The sequence below is a fragment of the Psilocybe cubensis genome, chromosome 9, assembly GCF_017499595.1.
Source record: "Psilocybe cubensis strain MGC-MH-2018 chromosome 9, whole genome shotgun sequence".
In the NCBI taxonomy this organism is placed as follows: domain Eukaryota; kingdom Fungi; phylum Basidiomycota; class Agaricomycetes; order Agaricales; family Agrocybaceae; genus Psilocybe; species Psilocybe cubensis.
In genome coordinates this window covers 1,162,926-1,179,040 of record NC_063007.1, presented here as the reverse complement: position 1 = coordinate 1,179,040, position 16,115 = coordinate 1,162,926, and the positions used below count along the sequence as shown (strand labels likewise).

The 16,115-nt window shown below is 45.4% G+C and overlaps 5 protein-coding genes across 5 annotated transcripts; 2 read left to right on the top strand and 3 right to left on the bottom strand.

Annotated features, from left to right (window-relative positions):
* Positions 1-4,133: 4,133 nt before the first annotated feature.
* On the bottom strand, positions 4,134-4,958 carry JR316_0009810 (uncharacterized protein; the record flags this gene model as incomplete). The annotated part of the gene is made up of 1 exon (XM_047895494.1): positions 4,134-4,958. One exon carries the CDS (start codon positions 4,956-4,958, stop codon positions 4,134-4,136), a length of 825 nt encoding a protein of 274 aa, XP_047745213.1.
* A 641-nt stretch (positions 4,959-5,599) lies between these two features.
* Positions 5,600-8,282, top strand: JR316_0009809 (COP9 signalosome complex subunit 5; the record flags this gene model as incomplete). The annotated part of the gene is made up of 13 exons (XM_047895493.1): positions 5,600-5,733; positions 5,788-5,839; positions 5,908-6,090; positions 6,140-6,268; positions 6,320-6,583; positions 6,635-6,766; positions 6,821-6,882; positions 6,938-7,068; positions 7,335-7,353; positions 7,540-7,674; positions 7,726-7,777; positions 7,894-8,070; positions 8,133-8,282. 13 exons carry the CDS (start codon positions 5,600-5,602, stop codon positions 8,280-8,282), a joined length of 1,620 nt encoding a protein of 539 aa, XP_047745212.1.
* Positions 8,283-8,720: 438 nt separating this feature from the next.
* Positions 8,721-11,051, bottom strand: JR316_0009808 (Lipase 1; the record flags this gene model as incomplete). The annotated part of the gene is made up of 13 exons (XM_047895492.1): positions 8,721-8,984; positions 9,055-9,097; positions 9,146-9,152; positions 9,211-9,296; positions 9,354-9,413; positions 9,462-9,583; positions 9,646-9,884; positions 9,935-10,006; positions 10,062-10,151; positions 10,206-10,482; positions 10,531-10,551; positions 10,606-10,682; positions 10,730-11,051. 13 exons carry the CDS (start codon positions 11,049-11,051, stop codon positions 8,721-8,723), a joined length of 1,680 nt encoding a protein of 559 aa, XP_047745211.1.
* Positions 11,052-11,910: 859 nt separating this feature from the next.
* Positions 11,911-13,836, top strand: JR316_0009807 (uncharacterized protein; the record flags this gene model as incomplete). Its single annotated transcript, XM_047895491.1, has 6 exons — positions 11,911-12,461; positions 12,517-12,896; positions 12,950-13,020; positions 13,074-13,282; positions 13,335-13,625; positions 13,701-13,836. 6 exons carry the CDS (start codon positions 11,911-11,913, stop codon positions 13,834-13,836), a joined length of 1,638 nt encoding a protein of 545 aa, XP_047745210.1.
* Positions 13,837-14,145: 309 nt separating this feature from the next.
* On the bottom strand, positions 14,146-16,018 carry JR316_0009806 (Acetamidase; the record flags this gene model as incomplete). The annotated part of the gene is made up of 7 exons (XM_047895490.1): positions 14,146-14,409; positions 14,477-14,894; positions 14,954-15,041; positions 15,088-15,160; positions 15,216-15,710; positions 15,789-15,925; positions 15,991-16,018. 7 exons carry the CDS (start codon positions 16,016-16,018, stop codon positions 14,146-14,148), a joined length of 1,503 nt encoding a protein of 500 aa, XP_047745209.1.
* Between the last annotated feature and the right edge of the window lie 97 nt (positions 16,019-16,115).

Below are 16,115 nucleotides of genomic sequence, written 5' to 3'. Positions count from 1 at the left end.
CAATGGAGTGAATACCATTGGCTCTTGGACAGCCATTTCCGTGACGCTAGAGGGGTACCGATCATGATCGACACTCCCGCGAATGACTAGCGTGCCCAGATAATCCTGAAAAGAGAGGTCGGAGCAGAACAAGGCAGAAAATGCCGACAGAGACCCAGTGCAAAGGGCCTAGATTTGGCAAGGAACACGTGTCATTTCACTCCAAGTTTGAGTGCGTATTATTATCTGAACGTATTACTCTAGCCTTCTCTAGCTTGACGCCAGAGGACATGGATATGGATGCGGTTAACGATATACGAACTAAGTGAAAGCTTTGAAGCGCTCGGATCAGCGCTCTGTAAACATAAATGAAATCTCAGCTCCGCTGCAAACTAAAAAAAAATTAGCAGGAACTTGCCGGACCTTGTCCACATCATGGATAATCGAAAAATTGATTATCGGTTCCACCTACTACACATCATGTACCTTGATGAGACCTCGACTGCAGCGTGGACGTCCCAGGTGTTCAACTTGAAAATCCCTCAAGGATCATCCTCAGATTCCTGGTGGGCGAAATGGCTTTCATTTCCGCTTCCTCCGAGTCAATCCGGGCGCCTGTACAGGTACAAATGAATCACCAGACCCGTCTTCCTGCCTACAAAGGATTAACCTTTGCGACCGCCGACGTTCTTTTTCATCTCGCACACACAAAGACCGTTTTTTCCTAACGCTGATAGAACAAAGGAAACGCCCAATCTGTAATGCTATCTTGGTGCTCCCATCCACGCATGCGTGCGGTCTTGATGGAATCAACGCATGGTTGAGCCTTTAATGCCTCCCACTCGAACCTCATTTGTTTGGGTGTGTGGATGAGGTGGAGTGCTAGTCAGGTATGCTCTGATAAGATTCTTTGCTAGACAATGCCTTGACGCAGCTCCCTGCGACACAGGTCCGTCTTGTTCCCCCTGTCCGATTAATCGTAGACTCAACTAACCATCGTCATTAACTTCCAGTCTTACGAAGAGCAGAGAACGCGAACGCGCCCATTAATTAGCTTTAAACGCCCTATTTCGGCCTGGATGACGCCCATTCGGCATTGTGTTCATTAATAACATTCGGAGCTGAACGGGTGAAAAGAACGGGGAGAAGACCATGAGGCGACGGTGATGTCTTGTACCTTCTTTGACCTTTCACTTGGAGGATGGAATTATCATTGAGCCTGATCCGTTCATTCCTTTGTCAGTATTTTTTTTCTTTCTGATTCTCATACCGAATGCTAAATGGTATGAACAGGAGGTAATTTACAGTAAGCGATAAAAGCCCAAGTCCAATGCCTAGCTCTCTATTTTTATGAAAAAATAGTCCCCTAAACGTTGAAGCTTCTTCATTCGAGGACAATAACACTTTCTCGTGGGGAAGTAATTTACGTGCGATATACCGGAGCTTGAGATGTGAAGAGTTTACGAATCTGGTCTGTAACACGGCCGTGAACGTATCAGCTGCTCATGCTTCGTGTGCTTCCAGTGCCTGTAGCCTTTACCCTGCTAATAGCGAGCACGAAGCATGGCAATGTTCTTCAGAAGTTACCAAGAAGACTTGATCACAGATATGCTAGATTTGTATTCGAAGCATTCCACGTTGCAAAATTTAGGGCCGATATAGACCACCTATCTTCACGGTTTCGCAAATCAGGAAATCTGAAGGCATTCGTACCCTTTGATGACAAAAGCGAGTTTCCTGGAATGAAAGCCATGTAAGCTTTTGGCTATGTCGTCATATGCTGGACCAATCAAAAACGGTTTGGAGCATGTTGGTGGATACCCATCAGGATCTGAAAAGTTAGTGCACATATTCAACCAGGGACAATGCACGATGCCACAAAAATATCGAAATCATCGAACTTCAAAGTTTGTGAAATCAATACGTGGTACTAGTATATAATCAGGCCATTGGTGGTGATGCCGAGATATCCACAGATGCCAAATGAACTTTTTGGACAGGGGAGGAATTATGACAGGCTGTGAAAAATCAGAAGCGAGAAAAAAATTCAGTCAAAACCTGCGTTGTGTCAATGGTTTGAAGTGCTTCATCTTCTGTAGTAAGGTATGCAGTCGATATATTTTTCCAGTGAGAAACGTATCTGAATCGCACACGTAGATGGCTTAATTATGTCCCGTATGTCAACATAGCCTCAAAGGTGTTGCCCAATGTTTACGTTGTAGTAACACCAATCAAGTGTAGACTGAGTCCTTCGAAAACCGTCAGGCAATGTCTTTGACAAGTCTAATTCCGAATATTTAGTCAAGCTGTGCGCTAAAAGCCGCAAAGATTATACGACCCAGCGTTTTCCAGGACTTGGCAAAAACCAGCTAAGAGAATTCATGGCATATTGGTGGGCATTAGGAGCTGTCATTCAGAAATTTTTTTGCTTCCCTCATATCAACGTTACGTATCTCTGAAAAGCATTGGTTGGGTCTTTGGAATTGTAGGAGCAGGTCAAATTTTCGTCATTCTATAAATAGCCATATTGACAAGTTTGAACTTTGGAAGTAAACCTTAGACTTCAAGCATAAATATTCATCTCTCTCAGTTGTAGCCAAAATAAACTCAACGGCTACAAAACAAAGATACCCCAGTAGCTGTGCTGTGCGAGTAACGGGGGCGGCGATTATGTTGGTAGATGAAGTATAACATTAATAAAAGAGATAAAATAGATTCTTTGAAGCTTCAACTTTTCTATGAGCAGAAATAACCAAGCCGAAATCTTGACCGTGAAGAGGACTCACCGGGAATCATCGGAGATATTGCAGTAACCGTCACAAGCTCTTTGGTGCGAGGTGCCACGACCAGTCTCCGAGTCTAACGTTCGGTCCGCTCAAAACACAATACATTGTAATGATTTCTAATGCAAGTATTTCTGCTACAATTAACGTGAGAGATTTATTAGGCTGCCACCCCTACTGCGGGGTGTCGGGTATGTGTCATCATGATTGTACACACCGATTGAAGACGTTTTATTTACGGTGAATTGACTACGATCAATATGTGGAGTCGGGAGGAGGCCTAAATGTCAGTAGGTTTTGAACCCGTGTGCAGCGATCTTTATGAGGCATGCGAGAAGGCCATGAATTCACGAGTGTCAACTCCCAGCGATGTCAAGCCGCAAGCGATGATATTCCACAACTGACAGGGTGCCTTAAATTTTAGATCTAATTATAAGAGCGTGCCAAGCGATGTAGTCTTCTTTCATTCTCCGATTCAAATATCTACCTTGCTGTTCAACGTGAATGAGTCCATTTGTCAACTATCCATAATGCACAAACCTTTTCCCTTAGCCGTACCACACTCCTACTCGATTATTGAGGTGAGATTCTCTTAACCCATCGATTTTAGCGACGACATTGAAACTCTTTGTTTCATTGGTATGTATACCTATACTCGTATGTGCATCCGTAATGACACTCTCAATGTCTGGATGATCACTGGCAATGATCTATCTATAAAAATATATTATAGCTAACTCCGAATCCCCTGCCTTCAGAACACCATGACCAATGTATACTACAACTAAAGGCCGGTTCTGTTGCTTGACAACGCTACAGCTTGCCCCACTTCGAAGTTGATTCTTTTTAGCGGCAGAATACCAGGTATACATGCCCTTCAACTTGGCTACATTAATGGCAGGTCTGCGGTCCCGATTTTGCAATGTCACACCAATGCATCTCACAGTGGAATCTTTCCAATTGTTGTCTCTGGCAGCTGTCCCTGATATTAACCGGAACAAGTCGCAGCCTATTTCCCGTTTGCCGATTTTACTAGTGTACTTACTGCTTGGGAGTCTAGTCACAGAGCTTGGCGGCGGACTTATTGGTAGGGGAGTCAGTACATATGCAACTCGTATTTGCATTGTTTTGTACGCCAACGCATTAGTTGATCGCACATCGTCTATATACACATCAATATACTTAGAGGTATATATTCTCAGCAAAAATATCAAATGAGAATAATTTTATAGTTCATAATTCACCGAAGTTGGCAGTAAATCGCCTTGTGGGCGCTACGTGATATATAACTCATAATTTCATTATCAAGCACTTGATAGAGCCACGGATATACGAAATAAGTACAAGTTAAAGCCTTGGACAACATCTATTTCACCATTCGCTCTGCTCTTGGATGTATCGCCTAAGCATTTCCGACCGCTCGGCGTGGATTATATCGTTAGGAAGAGCAGGCCCTTCCGAGGGTGGGTGAGTAGACTGGTGCTCAACCCACTGTTGGCGCAGTTTGTCTTGATCGACAATTTCGGTTGGCACGACGCTGGCCAGGCTGGAAAGTCGGTTAAGAGGAAGTGGACCACCAGATGGGTCAGTGCGCGATGATGCTACGAGCGGGTTAGTAGGCCCGCCACGGGATGTCGCCGCAGTAGTGTTGTGTGGTATTTGGCGAGTTGTAAGATCAGCTCGTATAGCAGTTCTCTGTGAGCCAGAAACCCCAAAGGGTTCCGTGGCAATGCTAACCGCTGATTCCCCTATCGTCACTCCGTGCTTCAGGTATCTTTCGTGATTTTCTCTGAATTTCACCAAATCCTCCATGATTTCGTCAGTGTTTGCTCGGCCCTGGGATTTTGGGTGAATATTGTAAGGCCGTTTTCTAAGTTCAAGTTCACCTGCCTCCTCTGTGTCCTCATGCTCAATTGTGTATCGTACATCTAGCAGAGAGTCCATGGCTGACTTAGTTTGGAAGGGAGATTCCTCCTCGTCGTCAGACACTTCGACCTCCTGGCGAAATTGTCCTTTGCCAGATATATTTCTGCCGGGAATTGGATACGGACTTGTTGGAACGAGAACGTACACTTTCTTCTTCGTGGAAGGTGTATGATGTGCTGGTGCGTTTGTCTTTTTTGGGATGGTTGAACTTGAAGCCTTACGAGTTCGGGCTCTCGTTTCCATCCAGAATTCTGTCGTTGGTTGTTTCATCTTTGGGCGGTATAGGGATCCTTGGTTGGGTGAATTGCGGGAATTATTTGGTATACCAAAGCACTGCCGCTTTATGCGCATTCTTATACCATTTATTGTGGCCACATCTAAGACTTTTCCTCAACTAACGGCCCGTCATAATATTACAACACGGTTCAATATTCCATAATAATACAGAGTGGCCTATTTCTTGGGACACTGGCCCAGATAGTAGGTATAGTTCACTAATGGAAACAATGAATAAATGGTTATAATTTCCAGTGGCCCGGGACTCGAGTGATATGCATGGCCTGGGCCTCTCTCTGAAATTGCTGAAACTATGCCACTTCACAGGTCAGGGCCCAGGCCATCCAATAACTTTTACGTTGTTGGTTTTCAGAACGTCAGAACTTTATGAACCTTCATTCAAATGTTTATGTTTGACAATTTTCACTGCAGGCCTTTTTACTTCGCATTTGACCAAGTAGTAGATTTTTCGATTGTGTTTCAACTTTCATGACGAAGTCCGTTCGATATGTTTGTCTCAGATGGTATTGCCAAGCAGTCGCGATCACTGCGCAATGCCAACTCGTCACTCTTTCGGAGTTCCCCACCATTGAGTGTCTCCTGAATAAAACAACATCTATCGGGACGCCACAGGGATGTCCAGCAGCACGGCCCTCAAGACGTTCTCCCTGACCAATGAAATCCTTGAAGTATCACCCCAGGATGAAATCTATCGTTTCGATGTGGAGGCTGACAAGAAGATCAACAACGAGCAACCATGGACGAAAGAGTAACGCACAACATTTTCCATAATGGAGTTCGAACTCATATCGACTTCAATTAGTCCTCATTATTTCAAGTCGTGTAAAATATCTGCCATCGCTTTAATCAAGATGGTGCGTCCTTTTGCGGATGCCACTAGGCGAGGAGCGACCGCATTCAATTGATTGACTCTTCTCTTTAGGTGATTCACGCCCGCTCTGGAGTCCCCTACGAGATTATGGGTCTTATGCAGGGCAAGGTGATGGGAAACTCGCTTGTCATCATGGATTCGTTTGCTTTGCCGGTACAGGGGACAGAGACGCGTGTTAATGCAGCCCACGAGGCCAATGAGTACATGGTGGAATACATCAGCCAAAGCGAGAAGGTGCGTAGAAAACTATCAGATGCATGCGATACACTGAGTATTTTAAAAGGCTCAAAGATTGGAGAATGCCATTGGATGGTACCATTCTCACCCTGGCTATGGATGTTGGCTTTCTGGTATCGATGTTAATACCCAAATCAACAACCAGAAATTCCAAGATCCGTTCGTTGCTGTGGTGGTACGAATAGAATATCTTTCTCTAAATTATGTTGTATTCACTTATACCTAGATCGACCCCAATCGAACTATCTCTGCTGGGAAGGTCGATATTGGCGCTTTCCGTACATTCCCAGAGAACTATACACCACCCAATGTTTCCCCTTCAGAATACCAATCAATCCCGTTGAACAAAATTGAAGATTTTGGTGTCCATGCAAACCAGTATTATCAATTAGAGGTGGAAGTGTTCAAGTCCAGTTTAGACAACGACCTATTGGCCATGTTGTGGAACAAGTACTGGGTTAACACGCTGAGTCAAAGCCCACTTGTATCGGTGAGTTTTGCTTGCATCTCATATCTAAATTTCTCCTAATATATCCTTTAGAACAGAGCATATGCTGTATCACAGTTAACCGATTTGCATCAGAAGTTGGCAAAAGCACAGAACTCCGTCGCAAATACACGTGCAACAGCTCCCACTATCAAAGATAAAGACATATCGGTGGCCTCACAAAAGGTATCAGAATTAATTAAAGCCGCATTATACATTATTTAACGCGAACATGTTAAGCAAAAGGAGAAGGAAGAGAAAAAGAAAGAGGACAATCAACTCACGAAAGGTGTCAAAGACAGGTGTGTTGTTAAGTGATGTTTTAAAATTGTTGACGTACGATCCATTTTCTGTTAGCACGAAGATCGCTGTAGAGGCACAGCATGGACTAATCGCACAAGTGATCAAAGACGTAGTCTTTTCCATGCGACCCAATGGTCAATCTTCGTCGACGGCGACGGTAGAAGACGTGACTGATATGGCTATCGGTTAATAGCTTCTTTGCTCTCAAGATGTATCAAATGTAGTATCAACTAGATCGCTTCCATTTTTTGTTAAATTTGCACTATTTGTATTGTATGCTTCTCTTTGTCAATTTTGTGTAGTCTTCGAGTTCAGAATGCGAAATAAATCTCATCATGATGCATTGGCTAGTCTGCCGAGAAGCCGCGGATGCACTTGCTTGGCAAGCATGTACAAACAACCGACAGTTATCGCGGTCCACAGAACACATTGTGCGACGTCTAACCTCAAGAAAACACCCCTCCGCCAACGTGAGTCTCAATTTAACCTATGATGTGGACATGCGCGGACATCCGGTACATTCTATATGGCTATTGAGAGCAAAAAGAGGCAACTTGGGATGGATGGATGGTCACCAACTTGGATGACGCGCGGAACTTTTGTGTGGTCAGAGTACTTTTACGAATGTTGCGCTGACATCTCCTCATTTCAAACAGAATGGGTCTCCAGGAATATCAGGTCGTCGGTCGTCACTTGCCCACGGAGGCGGAGCCTACACCCAAAATCTATCGTATGCGCATTTTCGCGCCTAACGAGGTCGTTGCCAAATCCCGCTTCTGGTACTTCCTGAGGTGTGTAATTGCAACACTAATAGTTCGTATACGTTGATGAACATGATTTAGGCAACTCAAAAAGGTCAAGAAGGCCAATGGTGAAATCATTGGTGTCAATGTCGTATGTATCATTTTGATGTCCCTTGCAGCCCTCAAGAGGCAGGCGGAATGGGATTGCTGACTACAGGGCTTTATTGCGGTATCTCTTTTGTTCGCATTGGCTCTCCTTTATTGTAGATCCACGAGAAAAAGCCATTGAAGGTCAAGAACTTCGGTATCTGGCTTCGCTACGATTCTCGCTCCGGAACCCACAACATGTACAAGGAGTTCCGTGAACTCACCCGTGCCGATGCCGTCAAGAGTCTCTACCAGGACATGGCTGCCAGGCATCGTGCCCGCTTCAGGTCTATCCACGTATGCTGCCAACAACTTGTATACTTGTATAATTAAATGCTAAACCTATCGCTTACCATTAGGTTCTCCGTGTTGTCGAGATCGAGAAGACCGAGGATGTCCGTCGCCCATACATCAAGCAACTTCTCACCCCCAACCTCAAGTTCCCCCTCCCACATCGTGTTGCGAAGTTCCGCTCGACCTTCGTCGCCAACCGCCCTGCCACTTTCTAAGTTTTTGGGCTTGCTGGTGTGGACTTGGGTTAGACGGCTTGTTGACTCAGAGCTTTGCTCTCTGTCCACTTTTCGGGTCAACTCCAATGGCCGTTGTAGTGTTGCATGTTTTATGTCTCTTAGCTTTAATGCATGACGAGATAAACGATGTGTACTGGATATGCCTTATGCAGCATTAGGAGTAATCCTATGATCTATGTGAATATCTGAATGGCTGTTGACAATTCGCAGTTGAAAATGATTGGCATGTATTGGCGTGGGTTCACGCAGGCAAAATCTTCAATGATGTGCACAACCGGTCTACCAATGTCAGACTAGGGTTTTTTGTATAATCCTTTCATGCTTATTTGGAGGTCGGTGGTATATGAGCCTCCGTGATGTAATTCAATGTTGGTATTACGGTGTCAACAAGAAACAGATAGGAAATTAGGGTCCTCACTACAGGCGAGTTTGTCCTGCAACAGTGTCACTCATCCAGAACTGGCACCGTTCTATCTGAGCGGGTGATATCCCTTCCATGCCAGAGGCAGTTACATTGTTACCCCCACGAGTCAGCTGCATGCGCGAGCGCGTGTCTTGTCCTATTCCAGCAGAAAACTTGGTCCATGCGGGTGAAGTAGCTTTTTTATCGACAGAAGGGTCTCCGTTGGCTACAAATGATGTCCAGTATGCGATGGCTTCTGACGCTAAAACCGCCTCGCTCTAATGTCAATGATAGTATGGATATCTGTTAAGATAAGGCAAATTACACAAGGGAATGTAAACCACCCACCGTGTTGAATGGGGTAAAGGTGTTACCATCGTTGTTGAAGGGACTGAGAAGTGTAAGTAGGTCACATTCCTCTTATAAAAAAGGAGCTCACTTGTTTCCTATGAAATATAGCCTGTGAGACTTGGGATGACGACAGTTAAATTGTAATCAACCTACCATTGAATAAGTAGTAAAGATCAGAGGTGTGAGCAGCGCCCCGGTATGGCGTCGCGTTGAAAAGCACGGTGTCAGGGGCATTCCAGCTGTAGGCGTTTAGTAATTTAGTGTCGTTGATTCTTCATACAACAGAATTTAATCACCTGAAAGCAAATACATTCTTAACACCTCTTTCTAATTCCTTTTCAGCCAGCAGCCAATCCCTAAATACGGTGTAAGCACTGATTAGAAGGATGGATAACAATTCCTACATGCAGGAAAACACAATGTCACCAGCCATCGCTGATGCACGATCAAATTGAGTGGCGAAAGTACTTCCCGGGGTTCCTGGAGCTGGATATAGAGCAAAAGCTTTTGCAATTGTGTCTGCCGTCTTTCCAGGTAAAGATACAAGTGAGCATACATACAGCTACAAACTGGCAGAGAAGAACCTACCAATCCTCGGTACCTAGCGAAAAGAATGTTACGAATATCGTCATCAGTCTTGAATTGATCAGGGGTCCCTCCCACAAAAGTGGCCCCGTCTCCAGTGCAGTGTCCGCCCAAAAACTCGACTGTGCTGAATTTGCCGGCGTTGATCAGGTGCGAGGGAAGGTCAGGTAGGAATCCATTATCCCCGTCGATGACGGGCGATAAATCATTTGGAAGCCGATTTATAGCGCTCACAATTGCTCCTGTTGCCTTTCTAGCACAGTTTCCTCTTCTAGAATTCTGTTAGACTTACCTACGGAGGCATTCCTCATACAAGACAAGGTGTTCTTGTCGTCAGGGCATCCAATGATAGATGCAGCCATGCCTTTTGGAAGTCATTGGCCTTCGTGTGTATCGAAATAGATGTATTACTCGCTTACTGAAATCGCGTTCCACCTCAGTTTGATTTCGAACGCCACCAAACCCAATAGAATGTGCAGCAGCGCGTTTGAAAGGAGCAGGTTTGGTTCCTGTCATTATCGCGCTGAGTATGTTGGAATATCGGTTTTTTAAAAATGACCCACCTCCATACGCAACAACTTGCATTACAACGCTAGCACCACCGGCGCTCTCGCCCATTATCGTAACTTCATTTGGATCGCCTCCGAATTTTGAGATGTGACGTTGAATCCATTCCAAGCCTGCTCGTTGATCAAGAAGACCGGCATTTAGGTCACCATCTGCAGCTATTTGCGAGCCGCCCATAAATCCTAGAACTCCTAAACGGTAGGTAATTGAGGCGGCTACGATACCACCTGGGTGTTGTGCAACCCAGTCATTAAAGGGGAAACCTGATGGAGACTAGGGAACAATATTAGGAGTGAAAATGACGATACGGGAGATTATTACCCCTTGGAAAAATCCGCCCCCCTACCATTCATGTCAGTTGTAATAAAGTTTCCGTAGAATTGTGGACATGCTTACATGAATATAGACAACAACAGGAAGTTTGGATCCTTCAGTAGCATTAGTTGGCTTCCAAACATTTAGCGTTAAACAATCTAGTAAAGTTAGCAATCACTTTTAAACTACTGTCGATGGATCGCACCTTCGGAGCCTACCCCTACTACTGCTGGCCATTGAATACATGGCGGACCCCAGTTCCTGGCGTCAGTGACCACTTGTGCTCTTCCATTTTCGTTGAGTGGCTTGGGTGCACGGAAACGAAGATTGCCAACAGGAGGTTCTGCATAAGGAATGTTTCCAAAAAACGTAACAGGGCTGTTCTCGATTCCTTCCGGCGAAGTGCTATTACCAGCAAACGCAGCGTACCCTAGGTCGACGACCGGTCCAAGATTAGAGGACAAAGACGCTACGCATATCGTCCTCGAAAACAAAAGAGCCGTTCCTAGAAGAAGGGAAAGGGACATTGCGTTGAAGGAAGAACGATTGAGAGAGCGGCGCAGAAATCAATACAACCTTCTCATTTATAGTCAAATGCCTCACTAACAAGTTTTGGATCACAAGGCGGTTTTCCGGACCGTTTTGTCTTCTAGGGCAAAATTGGGACCCGAAAGAATTTGACGGACCATAGAGATATCCAGAGTGTTCTCTGCTAAGAAGTCTCTTCATGATCACGGGCATACGGGTTGCAACGAGATTCACTAGAAAAAACTGTGGTAGGGCCACTTTATGCGCACGGCCACGAATGTTGGAGCTTCGCGAGAACCAAAAAAAAACATTAAATAGGAGGTCTTCTCCACTTTAGAAGGACCAGGAACCACACGGTACGTTGATTGAGCAAACATCGATGTCAGAGGAAGGCACAACGCGGCCAGGAGGGAGCCGAAGCTAGCAATAGCCAATGAAGCAAGCTTCCGATGTCGTCATTGTTATGTGGCAGGAGGAGAAGGGTCGGAAAAGGTGCATTCGACAGAACGTAGCGTGTTACTGTGGTTGCAAAAGTCCAAATGCATATGATCACGTTGAACTAAGGCAATGTTGTCAACAGGCCAGTCCAACTGCTACGCCTTTGCCCGGAAAATTACCCCTTTGTTAGATATAAAGACCAGATCGTCCAGAATTTTTACCATGAAGAATCTAAATCGTTCGGAGTCGTAATAGTTCAAAAGTCAGTGAATGAAGCAAGGGTTGATCGAGATCAAAAACCTTACCAGTTATGCGTTTAAACTCCGATCGGTAAGTCGCGGGTGCCACATTCCAGTGACCATCCTTGACTTGAGCTTCCGTCATCCCATCATCCACATCTACCAGCCACATATTCTTTACATGGTTAGAAAAAACCTGACTGATAGCGAATGGATATTTGATTTTCGCACAAATCCATGCTACTCTGATTCTGATTCCGAATGCACCGACGGCGAGACGAAACAACCTACGTCTACCCATATCGACGATTTGGACGACATTGACCTGTCCAACAGAGAAGAAAATGTCACCTACAAACCCAATCCGTTTAGCATTGCCAAAATAAACGCTGCATATCGCTCCAAATCCAACGCCACTGAAAAGACAATGCCTCGTACTTTAGGTTTGCACAGACGAACAAGCAAACAGAAACCTGTGCAGAGTACCATAATAGACGGATTTAAGACTCAAGCTTCAAAGAAAAAAACAGCTAAAAACCACTTTAAACAAGCAGACTCCTCGAAATCTTTTCTGAAAGGCGGAATATCCGATTTGGCACATCTAGCCCCTAACGAGCATTCTGACGTGACGTCGTCGAACACCATCATAAAATCGTCGTGCGATGAGAGTCTACCTGAGGCTGCACCTACCGTCCCCGCTGCAGTAGATATGGGTTCAACTCGATATAAGCTGTTTATTTCATTTCCTCGTTCCTTTGTCATACTTCTAACACTTTTATTGCATTAGGGAGCCTTCTCCTACTCCCCAGACAGTGCCCAATCAGACACTTGGACCTACAAATGCGCATATATCAACTAGAAGCAACATCGATCCATTACAAGATGCGAGACCGGGCAGTGGCGTTATGAATTGCAATGCTCCGCCTTCTCTGCTTTACAACGAAGTGTCGTCAAGTTCTCTGAACCACAACCGTCCATGTCTATCTTCCCCAATACGTGCCCCTCAAGTTGCTTTCAGCCTTTATCCCTCGTCTTTTTCCTCGCCTCTTAAGCCGCATGCTGCTTCTTATCCAGACCGCGACGCTGTTTATCCGTTAGGCTTTAGGGAGCCATTTGTACCACACAACAATCAAGAATCAAGAGAATTATATCCTCATAGAAAATATGGTACGCCAATTGAAACATGTTGTCCGATTCTACTAATATCTGAAGCATAATAGGACCTCATGTAGAGAAAATTGGCCAAGATACAGTGTCTCTCAGTGTCGCGCCCTCCATTTTTTGTGCAAATGTCTCTCTTATTGCTTTCGGTCCTTATTGCCTCACACTGACACTGGCGACCAGTCGGACGTGATTCGTGAAGATTTACAGGATCGGTCTCAATGCATGACATCTGCACAATCACAAACCTCAACGAAATACTTCCAGAAAACCGAATATGTCCACCAGCACAACCGGAAGCGTAACATAACCCAACATGATGCGTACAATACGCTTAATGATCCTGATGAAGAATGGTCGACACTACCTGTGCGAAAACGGGCCAGGATGAAGTTAAAATTGGTATATTTTATCTCGCATATGTTCTGACAGACTTTCTGTTAGATCAAATGCACAAACTCTCCCAGCACTTAGCAAATCATTTCGGCTACCAGGTATACTTCCTCTTGGAACGACGACCAAGGCATCCAGTACCGCCAAGTCTGGGATGCGGGTACATATGTATCTTCCGCCACCACCTAACTGTGCCCCATCCGATGTCCTCAGCATTCCATCGACTATCAAGGATGAATATGATCAAGGGCACAATGGCTATAATCACAAAAATAATTCATCATCCGTCGAAACACATGATAATTCGGTTCAACTTCCCTCAAGCTCGAAGTCATCCAATGAGTAAGTCATTACTAGGATTGTGAATGAATGGCTTATCATTAACATTTCATATCGGAATGCCTGCACTACTGCAAGACTTCGACACACTCCTCCCCCGGATGATGCACACAATTTAGATCACTTCGATACTGAAGTACGGCTCAATATAGATATGAAGACAATGCGAAAGAGGTACCCTGAAAAAAGAGCCTTTTTACGCGAGGTTTTCTAATCTATCATACCATCTTGATGTTTTGTTGATCAAGCCTTTTTTGCTGTGACTAACCCAGTAGCGCAGACGCGCGTGCAGGGAAACATGGGCGATTCTAGGGATCGAAACTTGTGGGGTCGTTTACAAGGAATTTGAGAACTCTTCAGAGGATGCACAGAAAGAGATAGGCATTTGTTCATGGCCTTCAGCGTTGGTATAGACTCTTACTCAAAATACCGCTGTAGAATACAGAGCACATAAAACAGTATTTCATTTAAAGTTCGTAACAGGAACTACGAGTCGAGTCAACAAGTTTATCAACAAGGTTACCTACGTATCGCAGCCGTCAAGCAGTTTATACTCCATTCCACTTTCCTTCAAGAGCTTTTCTACAACTTTCATTCCTTCCATGACTTTTTCCTCTTCCAGTCTTTGCCCAACTATCTGCACTCCAACTGGTAGCCCGTGCATATCGTCGGCATTGTAATCCATATATGCCCCTTTCTCGATCGCATTGCGGGGCGAGAACACGCCAAGTTGATCAAGGTCTTTATCGACGTGGGTGATAGGAAGCACACCGGCAGAGTAATCCAACTATTATAGCCCATAGATATCAACCGCATCGTTATAAAAATGGGCGATTGCTCCCAGAAGAACTCACCAGATTAAAAAGGAATGTGTATCCACACGATGAAAATCCATTCCTCATTCCTCCATGAGGAACAGCAGGTAATGCATTAGGGACAGTGAGGATGAAATCAAGTTGATTATCCCCCCAGAACTTCCACCATTTCGCTTTGTAGGCTTCCCTCTGGGCGACTAGGGGCCAAAAGTCCACCACAGCTTTATCATGCCAGCCATCCAAAAGCCCAGCGTACACCTCATCGCGTTTGATGTATCTGATGTACATGACATACAGACGCCGCAACAGAGAGGGGAGCCGGAACATGCGCATCGCTTGTACCATACCCGAGTCGTTCCATTCGAAGAACCGTATGGGGGATGTCGCGGTTTTTCCGCCGTCTGCTAGGATTAAACGCGATCCGAGTTTGAGGGCGTCGTATGGGCTAGGGGGAGTTCTAATGCAACAGCAAGAACTCTTCAGTGACAGAGCTAAGAAATGATAAACAATTTTTACATTTCCACCACGTCATGCCCCGCTTTTCGCAGAGTTCTGACGACGATTTCCAGTGCGCGCTTACATGCCGGTGAGGGAAGAACGACACCTAAAACCTTTGAGAAAATTTGGTAGTCGGCGAGCACAACTCTCACCGTCGTCCCACATAACTCCCCACTTCAGGGGTTTATCGGCCAAGTTGATCGTCCTCCATGGGATCGGGAGACACTGGACATTCCGGTGAGAGCAGGGTTAAATATGACGCTGCCGATCATTGCCTTACCGAATGGTCGTACTTCCACGGTTCCATCATGAAGATAGCTTTCCAGAAAAAGTCAAGATCTTCCAGAGTTCTCGCCATTGGTGAGTAGACAGGAGCAACGCCCTCTTGACCAGGCATGCTCGTACTGCTCCCCATCTTCAAAAAGCGACCCACAGACGCTTTGATAGAGTAGATTCCTGAATAATGAGCCGGTACCCTAACGGATCCAGCAACGTCGGTGCCTATTCCGATCCGCGAGCCCCCATAGGCGAGCAATGCCGCTTCTCCCCCAGTTGATCCTCCCGGGGAGTGTGTGCTCTTGTGGGGATTGGTCGTTCTACCAAACACATCATTCGCGGACTCGAAAGAGAGGAGGGTGATCGGGATGTTGGTTTTGACGAATGGAACGGCGCCAGCATCGCGCAGAAGTTTCACCAGAGCTGAATCTTCTTGAGCCGGTTTACCGACCCACGCAGAATACCCAATGCACCCATCCCAACCTTCGACGCCGATAGTCTGGAAATATGTGTAGAATGAGATAGAATGCTATAGTAAGCATTATCGAAAATAACTCTTATCACACCCTGAACGTACGTCTTTCAGACTTATTGGTATGCCAGCCAACGGCCCGTTGGTTTTACAGTCCTGGGCCCAATGGACAGCGGAACCAATCATGATTTCAGTCAAGCAGTTCGTTGCTTTATGAGCCTTGAGCGCCTTTTTTCCATACGCTGTCAATATGTCGGTAGCTCTGAGGGTGCCAGACTGAACACTGGAGACCAGGTCTTCAACGTACTGGTCGAGAATCGCTCTGTCGCTTGCATTGAGCGGTTCATGGAATCTTGGATGCAGGTCCTTGATCCTTCGAAGTCTTTCTTCCTGCTTCGCTTTGCTGAAAGAAAGATCAGGAGGGGGGATGCG